The 21,714-nt window shown below is 39.1% G+C and overlaps 1 protein-coding gene across 1 annotated transcript in view; it reads right to left on the reverse strand.

Moving 5' to 3' along the window:
* The window catches only part of LOC137980118 (conserved oligomeric Golgi complex subunit 2-like), a 39,047-nt gene that overhangs the window by 13,248 nt on the left and 4,085 nt on the right, over positions 1–21,714 (reverse strand). The window contains exons 2-6 of the mRNA XM_068827478.1: positions 19,946–20,011; positions 13,166–13,246; positions 12,632–12,741; positions 4,073–4,178; positions 24–203 (exon numbers count right to left, since the gene is read on the reverse strand). Of these exons, the coding sequence (XP_068683579.1) occupies positions 24–203; positions 4,073–4,178; positions 12,632–12,741; positions 13,166–13,246; positions 19,946–20,011 (543 nt within the window). The remainder of the gene's footprint in view (positions 1–23; positions 204–4,072; positions 4,179–12,631; positions 12,742–13,165; positions 13,247–19,945; positions 20,012–21,714) is intronic.

Below are 21,714 nucleotides of genomic sequence, written 5' to 3' on the forward strand. Positions count from 1 at the left end.
TTATTTTTCTTGATTACATGTACCTCAACCATGTATGGCTTAACAGTAACTTCTCTAAACAGAACTTCAGCATCTCTGGTCTTGTCTATGATAGCATAGGTTCGCAGAACCCGTGACAATAGATTTAGTTCTCCAGTTTGCAGTCCTTCTTGGAATGCTGCTTCTAATTTCTTTTGAAGTGTGCCTGTTATTGCTGCGATTCGCTTTATTATAATGAAAGAAAAAGCAGAAAAAGATCAGCAGCTTAAATTACTATCTTGTATTTTAATGAGATCCTTAAAGTCCCTGTGATGCTAATTTTCCCTGTTTTTTTAACTTTTTGTTTAAATGTTTAGAGTATGGAGTGTCGTACTTCAGGAAATTTTCCCTCATTGTGTATCCACGCATTTTAGCAGGCCTTTGATTTTTTGCCAAGCCAGTTGGGTCCTGGTAACTAATGACATCAAAGAAGTCTTGTCAGAACATTCACTGCATCCAAAGGGTAACTATTGTCCGACATTTCTGTAAAGACTTTAAAGCTCAAGATTTTCAACAAGACTTTTGTTAAATTAAGCAATTGGTGTTTCATATACATGTAGTACAATAACACTGCTGTTACATGATTCTGAATAGTAGTTATAACCCATCTAATAAGGTCTCTTGACCCTTTACTCCTAAGGCAGCCTGAACCGGCCATACTTAAGTATTTTACTCTGTCTAACGCCAAACAATTTTACTCATCAATGGGGAACCCCTGGGAGTCAATGGGTTAAAGTGGTGAAACTGGTTCCAGCCACCTTAAATGTAATTTTAGCACAGCTGAGAGCCTCTTCAAGTTTGTGGATGATATCATTGCCTTTGCACTTTAAGAATGTCAGACTGAGTTATTTCCTACATGGTATTTCCTGATACAAAATAGGTTTGTTTCTGTACATGGTTGTAAATTAGGGAAATTTAATATGTAATCATCAGGTATTTTCTTGAGTCACTTTGTAATTTAAACTATTCGTTTAATTCCAAAGTAAACAACACGTATCTTAAGTGCAAGTCTCAGCAAATAACAAGCAAGAGATACCCTATCCAGCATCAATATTTTATAAAGAGGTCTGCCTTATATGTTGCTACTGAAAAGAAAGATCTGGGTGTCTGGAACTCTAGTGATCTCTCTTGGTCAACTCAAGTTCACCATCAATGCAATAAGGCAAATACTGGTAAGCTACTGGGTTTTGTTTGTAGATCATCAAGGTACAGTGTACATCAATAAATCAAGCACACATCGAGCCATGTACTTGGCCTTTGTCTGTTTGCACTTGGGCTATGCACCACAGGTTTGTTCCCCCAATCAATCGTTCTGATTAAAATAATGTATCGAACAAGAGTACAGAGAAGGGCTACCAAATACATCTTAATGTTACCCTTCCAAACAGAAATGTCATATAAGGGAAGGCTTATGCAGTGCAATTTAACAACAACAAGGTTTACAGTGACATTCTACCGCTTCCTCTGAAGACTACTAGAGTAACAAGATCACCCCATAATAATGACATTACCACCTATAATACAAAGAAATGCAGAACTGTAACCTATCAATGCTCTTTCTTCACCCGCAAAAGCAGGATTTGGAACTCTCTACCTTCTTGTATAAGAGTCAACTCCCTATCGCTGAAATCCTTCAAAGTCATACTTTTTTAATATTACATGAACACTCTCCTGAATCTATATGATCCTGTCAATCCTCGAACCTGGAAATCTGTCTGCCTGAACTGTAATGTGGCCCGCCCACTTCACTGTAGCATTACTACCTGCTTTTAAGCTCATTATAATTTACAATTTTTGTTTGGGACCACAGAAAATGGTTTCGCTGTTGTGGTCCCCCTGTCCAAACTTGCTTTCTTTTTTTGTTTATACAGTATGGACGAAGTTAAATAAAATAAAATAAAATAAACATGACAGTATGGACTGAGTTGACATGTGAATTGATCATTGTGAATTAATTGTGGTAAACTTAAAAGTTAAAATTGGCCTAAAACTGCAAGTTATTAGGATATTGTGTTACATCATTTTGAGGATAAAATCTGAGTCACACCTAAAAATGGTCACTCTTTTCAAAGAAATTTCACTGATTTGAGGAAAGTTCTCAAAAACCTAAAAAATCGGCAAACATGTTGTGTTTCTTCATTTTAACGGGGTTTACCCTATTTAACTTTCACGTTGGTCCAATGCTTAGGGCATTACATGTCTACATGTCAAACAGGATGACAGAAAATTAAAGCAGCAATTATTGATCAGCTTCCTTACCCCGAATTGTTAAGAGGAGGAGTGAATGGCTTTGTACAGTTAGCCATTAACCTTTAAAATGACGTGAACATATTTTCGCTGACCTTAATATTGCAGTAAGATGACTTTGTGAGCAACATTCCAGCTACAGACCTTTTATCACAGGTACCCCAAGCTCACGAAGAATTGTTGTTGCGTTACATAAATTTTATAAGGGCTTGTATGGGGAAGTAAGCGATCATTATTAAGGGCATTAGAATGGAAATTAAAATACACCAGAATTTCTTACCTTTAAAATGACGTGAACATATTTTCGCTGACCTTAATATTGCAGTAAGATGACTTTGTGAGCAACATTCCAGCTACAGACCTTTTATCACAGGTACCCCAAGCTCATGGAGAATCGTTGTTGCGTTACATAAATTTTATAAGGGCTTGTATGGGGAATTTAGCGATCATTATTAAGGGCATTAGAATGGAAATTAAAATACACCAGAATTTCTTACCTTGCCTCCTTGTCTTATTTACATTGTATGGTATGTTCTTAGCATTTCTGGCCGTTTCAGCACGATTCTGGGGAATTTTAGTTCTACTGTTGCTCTCTCATATATATATGATTCCCCAAGGTTGGTTACTTGCTAGTGGCGGTCTCGCATATCCACTGAAGGAGATCAGCCGTAACCGCAGTGTGGGAATTTCGGCTCGCTAATGACTCCCTTCCATCGAGGACTGTTGACGACGCTTTGCCACGAAGTTCCGTGCACAGCCATTGGAAAGCAGCACCTTACCGACCGGGCCCAAGGTTCAAATTGATGTCACTTGTCAAGTACACTGTAAAACAAACTGAACGTTTAAGTTTTGTTCGCGAAACATCTTTAGTGCATCACCATTTCCCTGAGCTTCGTCTGTATCTGCGTAACGGATCAGTTCAGGCACAATCAGCCCACTTCAGTGATTTTCAATTCCGTTCCGTGAAAGTTTGTCTGATATGAGGATTGAAATATGTAGCAGCACTATCAACCTTGGTCTCTGTGGAATTTCAGGTTGATTTGAGCTTTTTGGATGAATTCACAGCAGCTTGTGTTTCCGACTGCTTTACTGGAGTTTCCAACCTGGAAGATAAATACTATGGAGAGAAACAGCAAACCCACAACCCACTGGAATAGCGCTGAAATGGCCAAAGTCTGCCACAAAAAAACTGTAGAGACAAGAAGACAAGGTAAGGAATTTTTGTTTAATTCATGTTCTTTATTTTCGACTCTTAAATACGTTTGCAAATTCCCAATATACGCTTTTAGTATAAATACACAGGTGATTATACAAATTGTGCTCTCATTGGCTCGCTATCTCGGATTATCAGCCGATAATCACCTCGACGTACAAAATGGCTGCAAGTAGTCATTTTGCCACTGTAAGTGAAGATGATTTTGCGTTGAAATGTTTTTTTTTTCTCTTTTTTGAAATAACCACCTCAGGCTCAGTGATTATCGGTGAATATTCACCACGACTTCATCTGGGTGAATATTCACCGATAATCACTTCGCCTTCGGCGAATAATTGATTGTTAGATAATTTTAGCTGATCGCGATGCTCAAATTACATTGTTAGCTTGAGGTACCTGTGCTTTTATCATGGCAATACTATATTAACTGGGGTAAGATTTTTTTTGTTTGAGTTTAAAGGGCACACAATGCTTTAATAATGTAAATTAAAAAATTATGACATTACCTGACTTTTTCTTTAAATTGCAGTTATACACTGTACCTTTATCTAGACTTGAAAAATCCATAATTATTATGTACACTGTATCACATACCCCTCTAATGCTCTCCACTAATGGATGACCTTGACTCTGAGTGACATAAAACTGTAGCTGATTAAACTCACTGGCCACTCTTTCAATAAGCTGGGAATCATCCTCTCTAAAATGAGGAAGGGTGAATTATGTTGCTATAATCATTACAAAAAGACTAACATGTTCGGATGATGGACCCTGTCAGGAATTAATGCCTCTTGATTATCGAATGTTGCCCAACTAAATCACAGGTCGCACACAAAATAAATTTTTACAGACCTTTTTTTAAAGCCACTCCTGCCCTCATTGCGACAAAACACAGACAAAATCACTGACCGCATGCAACTTAACTGTCAATCAAAAATACTCTGATCCAGTCTCCAACACTCTCCCCCGATGTAACTACGAAGGTGGTACATGTTGTCTCACACAAAGGAGACAGGGAAAACTACTGATAATGTACATTGTAAAATGTTTCATGAACAAGTCAAAGTCAGAGCCTTAAACAACAAGAGTTCAGTGGGTCCAAGAAATACACAAGTTCTTAATGTTCGACCTACACTACAGTCTCCTCTTCTTTAGCAATTTGATGGATCCTCTCTTGTTTCCTGTGAGGGCACTAGATCCAGATACAAAGCACAACACATGGAACACACAAACAGCACAATGTAAGCTTTCCCTTCCACCTTCTTACGCTTCATGTATTTGATTGGTCCACTATAGTCAACTCCTACTACTTCAAATGGCTGCGAGCCTTGTGTCCTATCCACAGGGAGATTTCCAGGGGGTGGGTTTGCTGCTGCTACTGCTCGGTATCTGTGACAACCATGGCAAGCTTTGATGGTTTGTTTTGCTAACTTCCTCAGGCGTGGGACCCAATGGCTTTCCCTCACACTTGTCATGGGGTTAGCCTGACACCCCCGTACAGGGTCCGCAAGTGCTCATGATGTACTAGCTTCTTCGTATACAAGTGTTTGTCTGGCAGATATACTGGATACACCCATTGCATCCTGCCACGGCACTCCAGGATCCTCTTCAAGTTAGGTTGGAGGTTTAGCTGAAGATAGTCATCTTGAAACTCACAACTCCTTTGGGCTCTCTTCACCAAAAACAGGTCCTGATTCTTCAACTCCTCAGTAGTTATGGGCCCACTACCTTTCTAGTCTGGAAAACATGAATTATGCACAAACCATGCAACCCATGTACAACTGTTCATATAAAAATTTGGTTTTATCAACGGAGTTGATAATGTAAATTGGCCACCGTACAGAGATTCTAAAAGCTGACGTTTCGAGCGTTAGCCCTTCGTCAGAGTGAATCGAGGGATTGTGGGTTACGTGTAGTTTTTATAGTAGAGTAGGAGCTACGCTATTGGTGGTAACAAGGCAACGTGAAAAATAGGAATATATTAGTTAAATGAAAAGCGTTCGTTAATACCGTGAGGATTAAGGGTGCCGATTTGAAAGATGAATTTTTGTTCCAGATTCTTGCGGCTTTCCGTCGTACCTAGATGTAGGGAAAGGCCGCAGATAGCCATGTGTTTTTTGGAGTGGTTAGGCAGATTAAAATGGCGAGCGACTGGCTTGGATGCATCCTTGTCATTCTTCTCAACATCGCGAAGGTGTTCACAGAATCGGTCACCTAGTCGTCTACCTGTCTCACCAATGTATAATTTATTGCATAACCTGCACGTTATGCAATAAATGACATTTGCGGAGGTACATGTGAAACGATCGGTGATCTTAACAGATCGCTTAGGTCCCGATATCTTGCTAGTGTTAACAATGAAAAGACAAGTTTTGCATCGTGAGCGCGCGCATTTGAAAGATAAGAATGACAGAATTCCATTCACCCTCACTTTCCATCCTCATAATCACGCAGTCAAAAGGATCATTCTTAGTAATTTTAAATTACTCCAAAATGATCCCGAGACTAGTAGAATATTTTCGCAACCTCCACTTATTTCATTCAAACGCGACAAAAACGTAGGCAACTTTTTAGTTAGAAGCGCGCTCAAAACTAACGAGCAACCCGGCACTTTCAAATGCGCGCGCTCACGATGCAAAACTTGTCTTTTCACTGTTAACACTAGCAAGATATCAGGACCTAAGCGATCTGTTAAGATCACCGATCGTTTCACATGTACCTCCGCAAATGTCATTTATTGCATAACGTGCAGGTTATGCAATAAATTATACATTGGTGAGACAGGTAGACGACTAGGTGACCGATTCTGTGAACACCTTCGCGATGTTGAGAAGAATGACAAGGATGCATCCAAGCCAGTCGCTCGCCATTTTAATCTGCCTAACCACTCCAAAAAACACATGGCTATCTGCGGCCTTTCCCTACATCTAGGTACGACGGAAAGCCGCAAGAATCTGGAACAAAAATTCATCTTTCAAATCGGCACCCCTAATCCTCACGGTATTAACGAACACTTTTCATTTAACTAATATATTCCTATTTTTCACGTTGCCTTGTTACCACCAATAGCGTAGCTCCTACTCTACTATAAAAACTACACGTAACCCCTAATCCCTCGATTCGCTCTGACGAAGGGTTAATGCTGGAAACGTCAGCTTTTAGAATCTCTGTACCGTGGCCAATTTACATTATCAACTCCGTTGATAAAACCAAATTTTTGTATACTACTTCCCCACCGACGCAGCACCACAGTTTCTTTAGAAACTACCCCTTCACAACTGTTCATAGCTTTGCTCGGCTCAAACTTCTCTAGTACACCCTCCAGCCTGTCATTGACATCCACAGCAACATTGAATAACTCCTTTACCACTTTCACATCCGCAGTACTTTCGACAGAGGGTTGGATAACTTGTTCAGGTGGCCAGCACTCATGATAAGCTATCCACTCTGGGCCATGCCACCAATGCTCACTAAACTCGACATCACCACCCCTGCTTGCAAGATCAGCTGGGTTTTCTTGTAAGGGGACATGTCTCCATGTCTGCAATCTGTGAGCAAGCATGAATCTTCATCACCCGGTTCTCCACAAACTGTTTACATGTATATTGCCCACAGCTATCAAGCCATCCATTGAGTTCTGTGACTGGCAATCCCTGCAAGGCATCTTTCACATTAACCAACAGATTTGCCACCATGTGAGCAGAGATCAATTCTAACCAAGGAATTGTCAAACCTTGTTTGGCGAGTCTGGATTTTGCTCTCACAAGCTGCTGCGTAATCCCAGATTCTTGCCTAACCGACACCATGGCCACTAGCATCTCCAAAACCATGTAACTGAATTTCTTGAATCGGCTCTCTGTGCTCTGCTATGGCTCGCCTGACGACTATCTGTTTGGGAAGACTTTGTTTCCACCTTTGCCAGTTGAGTTTCAACTTGCCTGTCAACTGCGCATCCCATGCCATCTTCTCACAGCACACTTCACAATACAAACACTTTCCAACTAGGGTCAAGTGAAACAAACCCAAGGGGGTCATAGATACTAGAAAGCTTACGAAGGACACCCTGCTTAGTTGGGTCTGCCTCCCACTCAGGAAAGGATATGAGCCTTGTCCCAACCAAGGCCAAGCAGACTTGATCCTCCAGGCTGGGGCTCACCAAGTTGCTGCTTTGCAAATGTTTCCTATCCAGACTTGGGACACTGGAAGGTTCTCCTCCAGAACAGGCTCATTTGACTGCCACTTGCGCAATGCAAAGGTTGCATCTTGAAGAATCTCAATTGCTTGATCCTTCAGCTGTATGGTGTCTACAACTGTTGCACCATCGCTTATCAGATCATCTACGTAGATGCTCTTCCACAATTCCGCTACCACACAAGGCTCCCATTTTTCGCCTAAGAAGGAAAGGGGATGGAGCAAGACCAAATAGGGCCCTTGCAAATTGCAATGTTTCAATCTGTGAATGTTCTCCCTTTCTCCAGTGTTATCATATTGGCATCACGGTTTGAAGCTTTAATTCTCACTTGCAAAAGTGCCTTCTTGAGATCTCCCACAACAGCTACGGGGTGTGCACAGGATCTAAACAGTACAGTCCACAATTTATTTTGTAATGGCGGTCCAGAATACAAACAATCATTCAACGGTATGGCATTTGGGTGGGCTTTGGCTGACGCATCATAAACTACCCGTAATTTTGTCGATGCCGCTTCTTCTCGGATGACCGGTTTATGTGGAATGTAAAACTCGGTTCCCTGTGCTGGTTGGTCAGACTAGGTGAAACCGCAGATTCAATCTCCAGTTTGACCAGGGTAAAACCTCGTCTACAGTAACCGAAAGCCGAGGTTTCACCTAGATTTTTTCCGGTTGATTTACGCCACGGTTAAGAGAGGACGCGGTATGCTTTTATTTGGAGCAAATGCTATCAAAGAAATCTGCATATTCTTGCGGATCAATCGCATCGATAATTAGTATGCGTATTTGCAGTATTTACAATCTGCGATGTTTAGCACATTCGCTTATAATTAAGTCACTTTTAATAAAAGTGTTTATCGTTTTTCTTTTTCCAGCAAATGACAAAATTCTAAAAATTGTTCAAGATCTGTTTAATACATTTGTTATAAAGATCAGGAGAAAATTCTATCAAGAAAATAATTTACACGTGTTTGGGAAATCTCGTCCTAATGGTGACCCCACTCGTCAAGCAGCCAGCTTTGAAAGGCATTTCAATCTCATCGACTGAAAGATGGAAGAAAACGATTAACTTTACAAGTAATTGTCAGCCGTTTGGGCTACGCGGTTCTCCATTTGATACAAACTTGTTAAGCAGTTTGCTTGCATGACGGAAGCATGCAGCTTAGTTTATTTGCATTTTAACTCACCAAATTGGCAGAGGCTTGAACACGTCTATCGTGTGGTCGTTGAAGCATTAATATTATTTAAGTTAATGTTAATAATTCAGAGGAATGAATATTTCTGAATTTCAAGCTCAACTGCTTAATATTTTGAATCAGAAATGATCGTAATTAACGCGTGACAAGGGGTTTCTTAACAAACTTCGGGAATACAGTTACAATTCTTCCCTGGTATAATATTTAAGACATTGATAAGGTTTAGTTCAAAGTTGGAGCTTTTCAACAACTATCCTGTAAACATTTCTATTTGGACTGGACACAAAATTTGAAGAGCGTTTGATTCTAGATACAAGTATATCTCCTGTCCGACTGCACTGGCGGCAACTTCAGCTACGCATAATCCACACAGTTTTTTTTTTAAAGAAATTATATCCTTTTTACACCTTTGGGAGAACTGTTCATCATGATAGTGAAAAACTATTAACTTTATTAAATATAAAGATGTAAGAATTAGGTGTGATGGTTATCAACATTCTCTGTTCTCAGCTGTCAGCTGTGGCTCTAGTAAACACTGTTGGCAAAGACGAGGTATCACAGCGTGCAAATGCACTAATAGTTTCGAGCGGTACTGTACACCTTCTGCTTTCTGTTCTTCATTAATCGCATTGTATGCCTCTTCCATGCCCATGCTTTTGAGCTTCTGCTTCAAATTCTCTAGTCAACACAAACTGCCTTGTTCATTTGAGGGAAGAGGGGGATGATTTCCCTTCCATGGCAATGACACCTCATACCACCCTTCTTCACTCTGTGTCAACTGCTCCCTAAATTCTCTGTACACTTCACCTTGGTCATGCTGTGGCTTATCAGGGAGTCCTAAGACATCTAGTCTGCACAGTTCCTCGTAATCAATCTGACTGGTCTGAGTAAGAAGCATATGTGTTGTATATCTATTTCTTCTCCTGGGAAGAGAATGATCCATCCCAACTTTGTACGTTCGGCTACAAGTTCCCCTTGCTTGCTAAGCCTGGGTCGATTTTCAGTTTTTATCCTTGCATACACCCCAGCTCCAAGTATAACATGAACAGAAAGCAATGTTTTCACGTCTGCATCATCCATCTCCAAGCCCGTCAAGTGGGGGGAAGTTTTCATCAGGTGATCATATTTCGGGTTTTCGAGGCCAAGGAGCTCTCCCCTGTTTACTTTGGTGAGATTGACATCTAAAGTGAAATCACCAGATCTTGTAGAAACAGTGGTTTTGTAAATCTCCATTCTTGCTGTTGAAGAGGCCATCAGCATCTCAACTCTTTTGGGCTTGATCTCTGTTGGTCGTTTGCCAAGCATATCTAGCAATTTTGCAGAGGCATAACAACTGGATGATCCAGAATCTAACAACGCACCACATTCAATACCATCCACAGTCACCACCACCACAGGATAAATAACTTTGTCATCACCAAGAGAAGACATTGCACTTTCTCACCCAGGCTGTTGATGAGGACATATTGAAGTGTGGTGTTTCCTTGAACAGAGAGTACATCTCAGTTTACTGGTACATTCAGCTGCCCTGTGTTTTGACCCAGTACAGTTAAAGCAAAGCCTTTTTCCTGCAAGAAACCTCTTTCTCCCATCCAAAGTAGTCACATGTGAACAGTCCGCACTCTTGTGGGAACCATTTTCGCAGTAAATGCAAAAACGTGGCTTGGCTTCCTGTTGTCTCATGTTGTAAACACGCTATGGCGAGCGATCACATTTTTGCTGTGGCGCTTCTGTAGAATCCAAAGGATTTCGTGAGGCCATGACTTCAAGGCATCACACAATTTTAAAAAATCTCAGCTTTGCCAGTTGTCATCATGTCAAACTAAATCTCCTTGAATTCCGCGCACCGGTGGCTCAGTTGGTTGAGCATCAGGCTTCCATGCAAGAGGTAGTGAGTTCGACTCCGGCCGGACCAACACTCAGGGTCTTAAAATAAATGAGGAGAAAGTGCTGCCTTTGTAATTATACATCCCAAATGGTTAAGACTTTCAAGAATTCTCGGATAAGGACTATAAGCTGTAGGCCCCATCTCACAACCCTTGAATGTTCACAACCCAGTGGGACGTAAAAGAACCCACACACTATTCGTAAAGAGTAGGGCATGGAGCTCCCGGTGTTGTAGTGAGGCCTCAATTCATTCATTCGTGTGCTGGGTGAGATCGGTAATGGACTCAGATAGCAGCTGCCAGCGGCACCTGTATATGCTGATGTCATGTCCGATCTCACCCATAGATCCCTTGCCCTTGCTTGTAAAGCGCATTTTGAATATGCCGATAGAAAATGCGCTATATAAATTCATTACCTTTACCATTACCATTATCCATCGCGAGGGCCACATTTCCATTGACTTCGCTTAATTTCTCCATAGTCTCAAGGGACTGAACATCGTGCAACAACCGTTCATAGAAAAGATGAATCTTTCAAGGCTGATTTCCACAAATCTTCGGTATAATTATTGAGGATATCCTTAACATACACCTTTTCCACCTCGCTTGAATTACCGTAACGCTCGGTCAAAATGACCTTTGCTCTCTCGTAGCCCTCAGAAGTACATGGCAAGCTGTTGATGCTTTTCCTCACTTTACATGTAGGTTCCACAAATTCCTTCAGATAAGAAAACTTTGTAATTGCGGCCATGTCAGACTTGTCTACCCCTTCAATAAATTGCCCCCAGAAACGCATCCAATCAAGGTTAGTGCCATTAAACTTCGTAATCGTAATCTTGGGTAATTTAGCAGAAGCACCTTGTTGTTTACTATTCTCCTTTCCTCTGTTACTCTGGTTTTCAGTGGCCCTTGTCGCTTGAAGGTTTTCAAGTTCCTTGGTGTACTGGAGTTTTTGTTCAAACAGCTCCTTTTCGAAGTCCAGTTGATCCTTCCTTGTCTTGTCTAGTTGTTACTGATCAATTTCTGCCAAACACCTAATTCTGTCCATATTGTTGTCAACAGCTGCTATTTGCTCTTCCGGTTCGCAGCTTCCATCTTTAAACTTCACAAGTTCACACTGATTTCACGATTTCCTCTTGCTCAAGGATTGTCACAAAGTCCCGTCGGCGGTGCCACTTATGTCAGGAATGCCTCCTGTTTATCGAATGTTGCCCGACTAAATCACAGGTCATACACAAAAGAAATTTTTACAGATCCTTTTGAAAGCCACTCCTACCCTCATCACAACAAAACACAGACAAAATCACTGACCGCATGCAACTTAACTGTCAATCAAAAGCACTTGGATCCAGTCTCTGACAACCCATAGCTTGACCAAACTGCCTACATGTACATGTGAACTCCTAAATTTCACAAGTTGCAGGTTGCTAAAACAAGCACTTATAGCTAAAAATGTAAACGCCTACTCATTAAGCCTTAAAATAATAATAATTATTACCGGTAATGTACCATGGCAAAGGTGTTATTATTGATTCCCAAACTACCAGAGAGCAGCTACCACTGGCCCCTTGTGAGGTTTTGGAACAATCTTGGCTATGGCAGGTACAAAACACAGGTCTTAGGTCACAGGTCTTGTTCACAGGTGTCTGTTTTACCAATGAATACAGAAACAAACCAAAACATTCTTTAAAGCTAACTTTAGGCCTAATTAGACCTAAACAAGAGTTTTTAGGCCTAAGGTTAGCTTTTATTAAGGAACGTTCAGGTGTTTTGTACCTGCCTTCTTGTCTAGCTTCACTGCTGATAACTCAGCTCCCTGACAGAGTGCAAGGTGAATGATGAAGCCCTGCCAATCAGTAAATATTACAGTCACATGAACCTACATGGTATCAAGCTCTTTAGATGGTCCTTCCTGAGTTACTCTAGATCCTTGTAAAAGCTCCTCAATCTTCTCCAGTGACTTTGTGATATTAAGTAAATGCTGCATACACACCTTGAATAAATAACCAATAATAGAACTTAATATTATCAAACATTTTAGTGTAACTATCCTGCTTGCAAATACTGAGTGCTCAATGGATTTGGTTAGTTCCTGCTTTGAGAATCATCAATTTGAAACTTTCATACACTAGATTGCATCAAGCTAATTTATTTTATTGACAAGCTCTTAGTACTTGAACCCCATTAAAGATAGCCAGCGTAGCAAGCGTTCCTGCTCGACAGAAGAGCTTCGAAACTACATATATTTTCCGCAAACTGGCCGCCCGAAAGATGGGGCAAGAGACTGACGCCCTTTCCCCAAATTTTGCGTGGCCAGTTTGTGGAAAATGCTCTTCTGTCAAACAGGAACGCTTGCTGCGCAGGCTACATTAAAGAACAATAAAGTCATGCATTTATGTTTTGAATATCAAACATACCTTTTTCTTTCTCAAAAGGGCTCTTTCATCCAGTTTGGTTTCAATTGCATGGATTGTCCCATCAAGATCTGATTTTATCAGCTACAATGTAAAGACAAGACAATTCTTTTATTTGTAAAAGGCATAGATACAATCTACTGCATTAACAATGCATAACAATGACAGGCACCGCATAAGTCAAAATGTCCAGCTAGTGTTTTCAACATTATAACAGATAATAAAATACTTTTCCCATAAACACAAGTTACATCTCTTGCTTATATTAGAATAATTATGATCGGGCCTGTTTTACCTTCCGCCAATTGATGTTGTACGAAATACTCTTATCCTTTAGACTCCAAATATCTTTACTTAATTCAGTTGCATGCTTATACCACTCATTCTTAAAGGAGCAGACATGGTTTCTGTATCTTACAGTAACTTAAGGTTAAGTTAAGATACATGATATGTAACTTGTGTTTATGTATTTTATTATCTGTAAACCCGAAATGTCATCACTGAACAACAGCAGCGAACTGATATCTAATTGTAGACATTCCAAGGAATTCCTGTTAAAGAACGTATTCGCTTAGCTTAACCAATCACATTTCTGCATGTCATGCTAGTAGGCATTGTTCTGTACTTTCACATTTTGTATATCATCTTTTGTATCCATTATTTTTGGCAGTTGCCAGATGATTACTCCGCAAGGAGCATGAAACTCTGAGTAGCAATAAAAATGTCTTCGACCAAATAATCCAACTCTGCAAATCTACATTGCTCTAGTTTACCTATTGAGCACTTTAATAGCAGATGAAATCTTCAATTCATTATATATACGGGTATATATATGTAGTGAGGAATAAACTTCTTGAGGCATATATGTTTGTAATCGGTTTAATACTTCAAAAGTTTCGCCGTTTGGTTTATGTAAAAAACTTAACTTACAATAATTTTAGTGGAAATTTAAGGCTCATTAATTTGATGGTGTTAATCTAAATTTAGATTTATATATATATGTTGTAGTACAATTTGTTCCTTTGGTACAATTTTTCTGAACTGGTACAGAATATATTGAACTGGTACAATTTTAATTGTACTGGTTTATTTTTATCAACTGTCTAAAAAAGGGATTTTCCTTTTTTTGGGGTGTAGTTAAAAAAACAGGGATGTGGTTTTTAGGGGGTCTAAAAAAGAACATGTTTATATTTCTTTCTTTTACTTTCCTACCCCTCCCTCTCCTGTATCCAACCCCCCTTTCTTTCACAGTTCTATCCCCCCTTATTTTCCAGGTGGCTCCCCTCCTTGCATATCCACTCTCTGTCCAAATATTTTATTATTCATCCCAGGCCACTCTCGGTCCAAACTTCAATTTATTCACATTTAGACTTAGCAAGTTTCATTGGAAGAAAACAGCTCGACAATGCAGTGTGTATCACACGAAATATTTTATCAAAGGTTAGATGACATTAAGCAAAAGCAGAAGCGAAATACATCACAACTAACCATGTTTATCGAAGATCAATTTTACAATGAAGCAATGGAATACTTGAAAATTCAAAGTGAAAAATCGAGTAGTGATTCGAGAGAAACGGAAGGCAAACTATCTCAGTCACAACTAAAGACATTGCAAAGATAGAAATGGACATACCACCAAGGAAAACTGGGCTAAACTTCAGAATACCCCACCACTTATTTGCATTTCATTGAATAAGAATAGGCTCTATTGTATTAAGTCTCGTTCTTCCAAAGATGTCGCATAGGGGAAACAATAGTGGTTAGCTGTGGAAGGGTATTCTGAAGTTGCTCTGAAAACTGCAAACACCTGACAGAAAAACTGTTATCCCAAAGAGTAAACTCTACGACACTCTCATCTTAGAACACCAAACAGCACATAGAGGACGTCAAATCACAAGTAAATGGGAGAATGACAACTACTCAGAAGTAAGCGGTCAACTTGTAAAGTTGTGTAAGTTTATGTCCATTGCATGAACAGCAGAAGACTATCACCAGCAAACAAGAAAGCAAGCACAAAAACAACCGAAATTTAAGATTTTGGACATGGTGGCAATAAAAATAAATAAAGTAGACAAGATCAACCCTTTTCACCCTAATGCTCTTGGGTCAAATCATCGAAATTGAAGAGAGTGGATATGTAAGAATTGTGACAGAGTATGGCAAAGTTAACACTCTATTGCCACTAATGTGAAACTAGATTTCTCTACCAAAACATCTTTTACAGCAGCATGCAAAAAAGCAAGTGGGCTATAGATGAAAAACTGCTGATTGGTGCTAAGTTTCCCCTATACTACTCATTGAGATATCTTGATATGGAAAAACATTGCTACAAGACACTAATCTCAAAATACTATTTTATTAATTTAATGACAAATAGCAAAATTTGTAAGATTGCAAGATTTCTGCAGTTTATTTCTTGTCTTATTGAAACAGTGACATAATTCATGTATTACTGTTATAGTCTGCAAAATGAATTGTACACACAACATGATAAAACTAATCCAAACCAAAAGCAGGACTGGTACACTCATGGTAACTTGATGATTAAAAAGCAATCCTTAGCCCTTGTCACCACATACACTAAATGAACAGGCTTTAAAATGAATTCTTAATGTTTATGTTTAGTACATCATGACTGTAAATAAAAGCTAACCATTCTAGAACAAGTGTTTACGCTTAAATTGTGTAAATTAGTGCTTAAAACCACTCATGTTATTCTTGGTCAAACCAGACTGTTAAGTATTTCCAACAAGTCTTGCTATTTCTGTCCAGCTCTGAATGCTCAGCAAACATTATTTAAGTAACCTCTTGAACTAACTAAATGAATGGCAGACAGCTGTTATCAATGAAGTGTGTTCTTTGTGTTCAACAAACATTAAACTATTTTCACTGTTTTTGCACCAGTACAATTAAAATTGTACCAGTTCAAACCATTTTGTACCAGTTCAATATATTCTGTACCAGTTCAAAAACAAATTGTATAAAAGTGCAAATTGAACTACAACATATGTATATAATTAGTAGTATATGGTGGGAACAGAAATCGATACAACAAAGGAAATGAGTGAAAAGTGTTCAGCCAGGAATCGAACCCGGGTCTCCTGGTTACCGGTCAGATGCCTTAATTACCACTAGGCCACTGAACCAACCCCACAATCAGCCGAATTGGAAGGACCTTTATATGGCAAGCTCTGAGGAGAATCGCACATTTTCTGCAGTGAGGATCGCGTCACTATGCTCAAGTTGATCAGGGGGAAATTTACTGTTGATCTCTGATCAACTCGAGCATAGTGATGCGATCCTCACTGCAGAAAATGTGTGAACAATTTACCATTGACGGGAGGAACGAGTAGCTCAAATTTGGTGGATTTCTTTGGACAAACCGTTTGCTATGTTTACGGATGCACATGTGAATAAAATAAACTGAAGCTTAATATTTGGTTTAATCATTGTTACTGTTGTTCAGGAATGAAACTCGTATTTTCCTCTCTAGTGGATGTAAATAACAATCATCTATACTCGTTTTGGACGCAAAGAACAAGTTGACTTGTTTGTCTGTTTGTCAGTTGTTGTGCTTCCAAGCGAACGAGTGTTTAACTCCACTTAGCTGACTGTTTTTCGAGGTGCCTCAACAGTGTTAAGAAAATTTTGTGCTCTGTGTTGTTAACAAGTAATCGCAATGGGTCCTCATAAAATTAAGGATTAATATCACTTGTGTTTTCAGAAGTTGCTGAAATTGCCCTCGTCACTGCCCAACTCGAGCAATTTCAGCAACTTCTGAAAACATGCGTGATATTTAAAATCCTTAATTTTACTCGGCCCCATGCAATTACCTATACAAACAAGTCGATAAACTTTAAATAGTTCTTTAGTGTCAGCAGATAATTTCTTAGCAGCTAGGTCACAGTTCAGATCGCCGAGTATGATTGTTTCTTTCTCCTCACTGCAGGAATACAAAATGTAAAATTAAAAAGAATCATTAACCTTGAATGAGGCTAAAAGGTGGTGGCCATTTGCAATGGGGTCCATATTGACAGCGGCCCCCACTTCAACATACATATTAAGGAGATTGTACGAAAAATTGGCAGCAAACTTCAGGCACTAAAGCGACATAAACGTCTGATCTCTACTCATGCTAAGACGAGAATATAATTATGATTATGGCTTACTTTCTTCCTCACTTAACTTATTGCTCAATCGTCTGGATCCACTGTGAAGGGAAATGCTCATAAACGTGAGAGGCTGAACATTAGTCCATTTTGTGCTTTGCTCTTATGAAAAATTATTGGAGAATATAAACAGCCCAAGCCTGAGAGCCAGTTCAAATAATTCATGACATGCTCGCACTAGTGTACCTTGCATTGAACAGATTTGTCTCTATACATACATCTGTGATGTTTTAGTTGAACGCAACTCTTGTATAACTCTACCGGGAAAACACAAACTGATTATTCCTAGTTTTGATACCACTAGATTTGGCCTCCACTCCTTCCATTATTATGCAAGTAAATATGGAATTCATTGCCAGATAATGTGCGTACATCGCCATCTCTTTCTGCCTTTAAGACTGGTATGAGAACTGTAGGATTTGACAAACAATGCTGCTCCTTGTGCGATCAATGTTAGTCTCGAAAACTCTCCTTTAACTAGGCATCTTATATTATGTAATTAACGCTGTATATAGACATCTTTTATGATATTTATTGTTATCATCTTATAACATGTAATATAATGTAGTTAAAAACAAGGAATGATCCAAAATCTAGAATGACCTAAGACGATCATTTCAGATACTGAAATTTAGGTCATTTTAGGTCATTTTAGATCATTTTAGGTCATTCCTCATTTAGTAACTGCGGTAATATGATTATAATTAATTTATTTTATTTGTAGTTTAACCATGTTACTCTGTCAATTTGTTTTCGTCGGAGACATACCATACATTAGCAATTTTTGCTATCTATTGTAAATTGTATTGTTTCAAACAAAAGAATACTAAAATAGGCACCATTTTGGAATAAGATGTATTAATTATAAGTCATAATATTAAAGTGCCACTATGACGAAACTTTTTGGTTTTCTTTTCGAATTTTTTTAACGTCAATTAAGTCAATAATTATGTTCAAAATAATACAATGCATTTAAATTTGGAACGATAGAAGCGAGATAAGTCGGGAAATAGCCAACCAAAAACCACTAAAAATCTCGGACGGCATTGGAGAAGCCTGCGATTATTTTGTAAGCGGTCTTCACGCAAGACTTGGCTCGTGACGTCATACGCGCATCGCTTCGTGGGCGTTTGACAAAGCGAAGAAGGCGATCAAGGAGGAATGTATATACGTAATATCAGCAAAAAGCAATGCGGTGATCTCATAGATGAACAAAATACTGATTGACAATTGTCACAAAAATTACTGTCATAAACACGTAAAAGCAGGGACAGGGGGGTTTTCAAGGCAGTCTCATGACTAAAATTTGTTTTGATAATGGTGGATCTTCATACAATCTCTAAGGAAGAGGGATATTGTAGGATTTTCTTACAATCTTTCAAGATTCTGCAATGAAGATCTTTGAAGAATCTTGGCTAAGATCTTTGTAAGGATCTTTGAAACATCCTCAGGGAACTTGGCTAGGTTCTTTTAAGATCCTAAATAAGGATCTTGAACAAGATTTTTGAGGATCGTCAAAAGTACTTGGCAAAGATCTTTGAAGATCCTCAGGGATCTTTGCAAGCATCATTGAGGATCCTCAACGATCTTTCAGGATCTTGGCAAGACAAGATCTTTATCACGATCTTCAAAGGTCTTCATGAAGATCCTTGACAGTCCTTGAAGATGACAAAATTTGCATCTTTCCTATCAAAGCCATTTTAAGACATAAAAATGTAGTTTGTACATGTACCAGGGGAAGAATGCTGTTTACTATTTTCAAATATCTCTTTTGTTCCAGAGATATTCAAGTTGTAAACAAAATGCAAATTAGCCAAGTGATGACGTCAACAACTCAACCGAATTTTGATTAAATATGGAGAAAAAAGATATACCTCAGCCAATTTGTATAAGAATTGCTTGGATGATTCTTTGCACTAAGATTCTAAAACAAATTGCGATTTTGAGACAGCAATACCACATTACATTGACGGCTAGTTGGGAGAAAATATATTCCGTATTGAGCGGAATCGCGAAGCGACGGAGCCCAATACAGAATATTTTCTTATATTTTTTTTTCTTTTACGAAGAAGAATGGAAGGAAAGGGAAAGATGGAGGAGGAATTTCATCTTTTAAGGAGAGGATGTTATAGTCTTGTTTTAGTGATGTACAATAATGTTTTAAAGTATTCATATTAACTTGATTAAATAAACTCTCATAACTTTCTTGTTTTATATTATTTTTAAATGTTCTTAAAATATAATAATTTAACAAAAAATATTATAATTATAATTGGCATCTTTCAGCCAATTATTTCTTATAACTCTTGATTTCCATTTACATGTATCAGAAGCATGTGACCTTGAAGCAAGTAAATTGAAACTCTTTTCCTTGCAACAAAGCTGGGTATTTTTGGACACCAATTTTATGCAAAAATATAGACGAAAATAAGATCAAAGCTGCATACGCAGGAAAATGCACGAGCTATGTTACATCCAAATAAGGAAATTTTTAAACTCAGAGAACCCCAGCTCTGAACCAGAGTTAAATGTTTCAGGGTCATGAGCTTCTGCATGATCACAGCGCATCTCTCTGTTAAGATAAAAGGTACATGTATGATCAACAAATACATACCAAGACTTCTTCTTTCAATTGTCCAAGAGGAACAGATAAACTGGTAATGTTTTTGTCCATTCCCACCTGTTGATCCAAGAGAAAGTTTAGACATGGAGTAATAAATGTTTTTTGCCTACTCTAAGGACCTTAAAAGAGCAAACAGTTCCAATGGACCAACCCCCACACTATGAGGTGGGTAGCTATACTTGGCCTTGACATGACTGCTGCAGGGTCCTGGAGTGTGTTTTCTTGGGAAGGTTCGAAGCTTCCATGTGACCACTTAATTAGGTGGAATTGCGAGTTCTTCCAAGCACAAGGGATGTTGGGTGGTTTGTGGGTTGCCAGGGATGCCCCCCCCCCCCTGCAGTGCCTGGATCACAACAGGTCCCTTGCTGCTAAAATAATTTTAAGGCACCAGTTCCCACGCTCATCAATTGGCGAGAAAATTCATTTCAATATATCGTACCTTTTCGGATACAAGGTGCACTCGGTTATAAGACGCATCAAAATACTAAGGCCCTCCCAGGGGTTTTTGGAAACAAGCAAACATGGCTAATTTGAACTGGGGAACAGGGGAACCATTGTCAAAATATTTTAGGGAACAAGGGAGCAAAAACAATTGAAAACAATTTTAGGGATCAAAAAGCTGGGAACAAGTTTGAAAGTAATTTGGGGAACAAGGGAACACTTGCAAGCAAATATATAAAGAGAACAAGCGAACAAGGATCCCCCTGGGAGGGCCTCAATACTTGGTTATATGACACATCTCAAATAGAGGAATGTGGTACAAATCATCGCTAGTTATGCTCTCAGCTGAAGATTTTAGAGTAAGTTAAGAACAACGGCAGAAGGAAATTCACCTAGAATTTAGTCCTGCTGTTCTTATCACTTCAGGGTCTTTTTTATGTACATGTACAACGTTAAGAATTGAAGGCCATCATCATGTCAGAATGTTGGTGTGGGGCCACCATTTTGGGATAACAGTAAGGGGAAGACTGGGATCAGTTTAACATAAAAGATGGTGGCAAAGGATCGAAGAACCATCCTTGCACAAGTCTTGTTGCAAGAAGATACTTGGCTATAAGGCACACCTTGAGTTTAGATCACATTTGGGGCCAACAAGCACTTTCTCAGAAAAATGCTTTGCTTTACAACCGAGAAACTACAGTATGAAGCACAGAGACACTTACCTGTAAACAGTGGTAATCAGGAACAAAGAAAAATTGCCTGTTGCCTTAATCGCTTAATCAGTGATAAAATAAACCTTGTCCCAAAATTTACGGGTAATTTATGCAGTTCTAAATTTCAAATTGCTTGAAAGGGGGAGATTGAAAGCCCTTACTTGCTGCACGCCAAGAAAGTAGGTTTGGTCATCTTTGCCTTGGGACCGAGGACAGTCCAGGAAGAGGTTTAGACAAACATATAGGACCGCAGTTATGTTTATGCAGCCAGTCCAAACAAATAATTTATTAAATTGACGACCAGCACAAGGCCGCTCTGTCCTAATTGAGTTATTCAAACAGGAAACTAGACTTGTGTACATTGTAGGTTCAGATGTAACTCCTGGCCAATTAGAAGCTGACATGTATGCAAAGGAAGTGGAATCTGTATCATGCACATGATCAAGCAAAAGATAATTAAGATGCCAAGGCTACTCCAGGAAAAAACTGAAAAGGCCAACCTGTGAGTAGTCAACCCTTTAGCACTTGCTGCACAGAAGCAAAATGGCTTCTATGGGAGACCAATTGCCTTTTCAGCTAAATCTTCTGACACTTCCATAAAGTACA

The sequence above is a fragment of the Montipora foliosa genome, chromosome 12, assembly GCF_036669935.1.
Source record: "Montipora foliosa isolate CH-2021 chromosome 12, ASM3666993v2, whole genome shotgun sequence".
NCBI classification, from domain to species: domain Eukaryota; kingdom Metazoa; phylum Cnidaria; class Anthozoa; order Scleractinia; family Acroporidae; genus Montipora; species Montipora foliosa.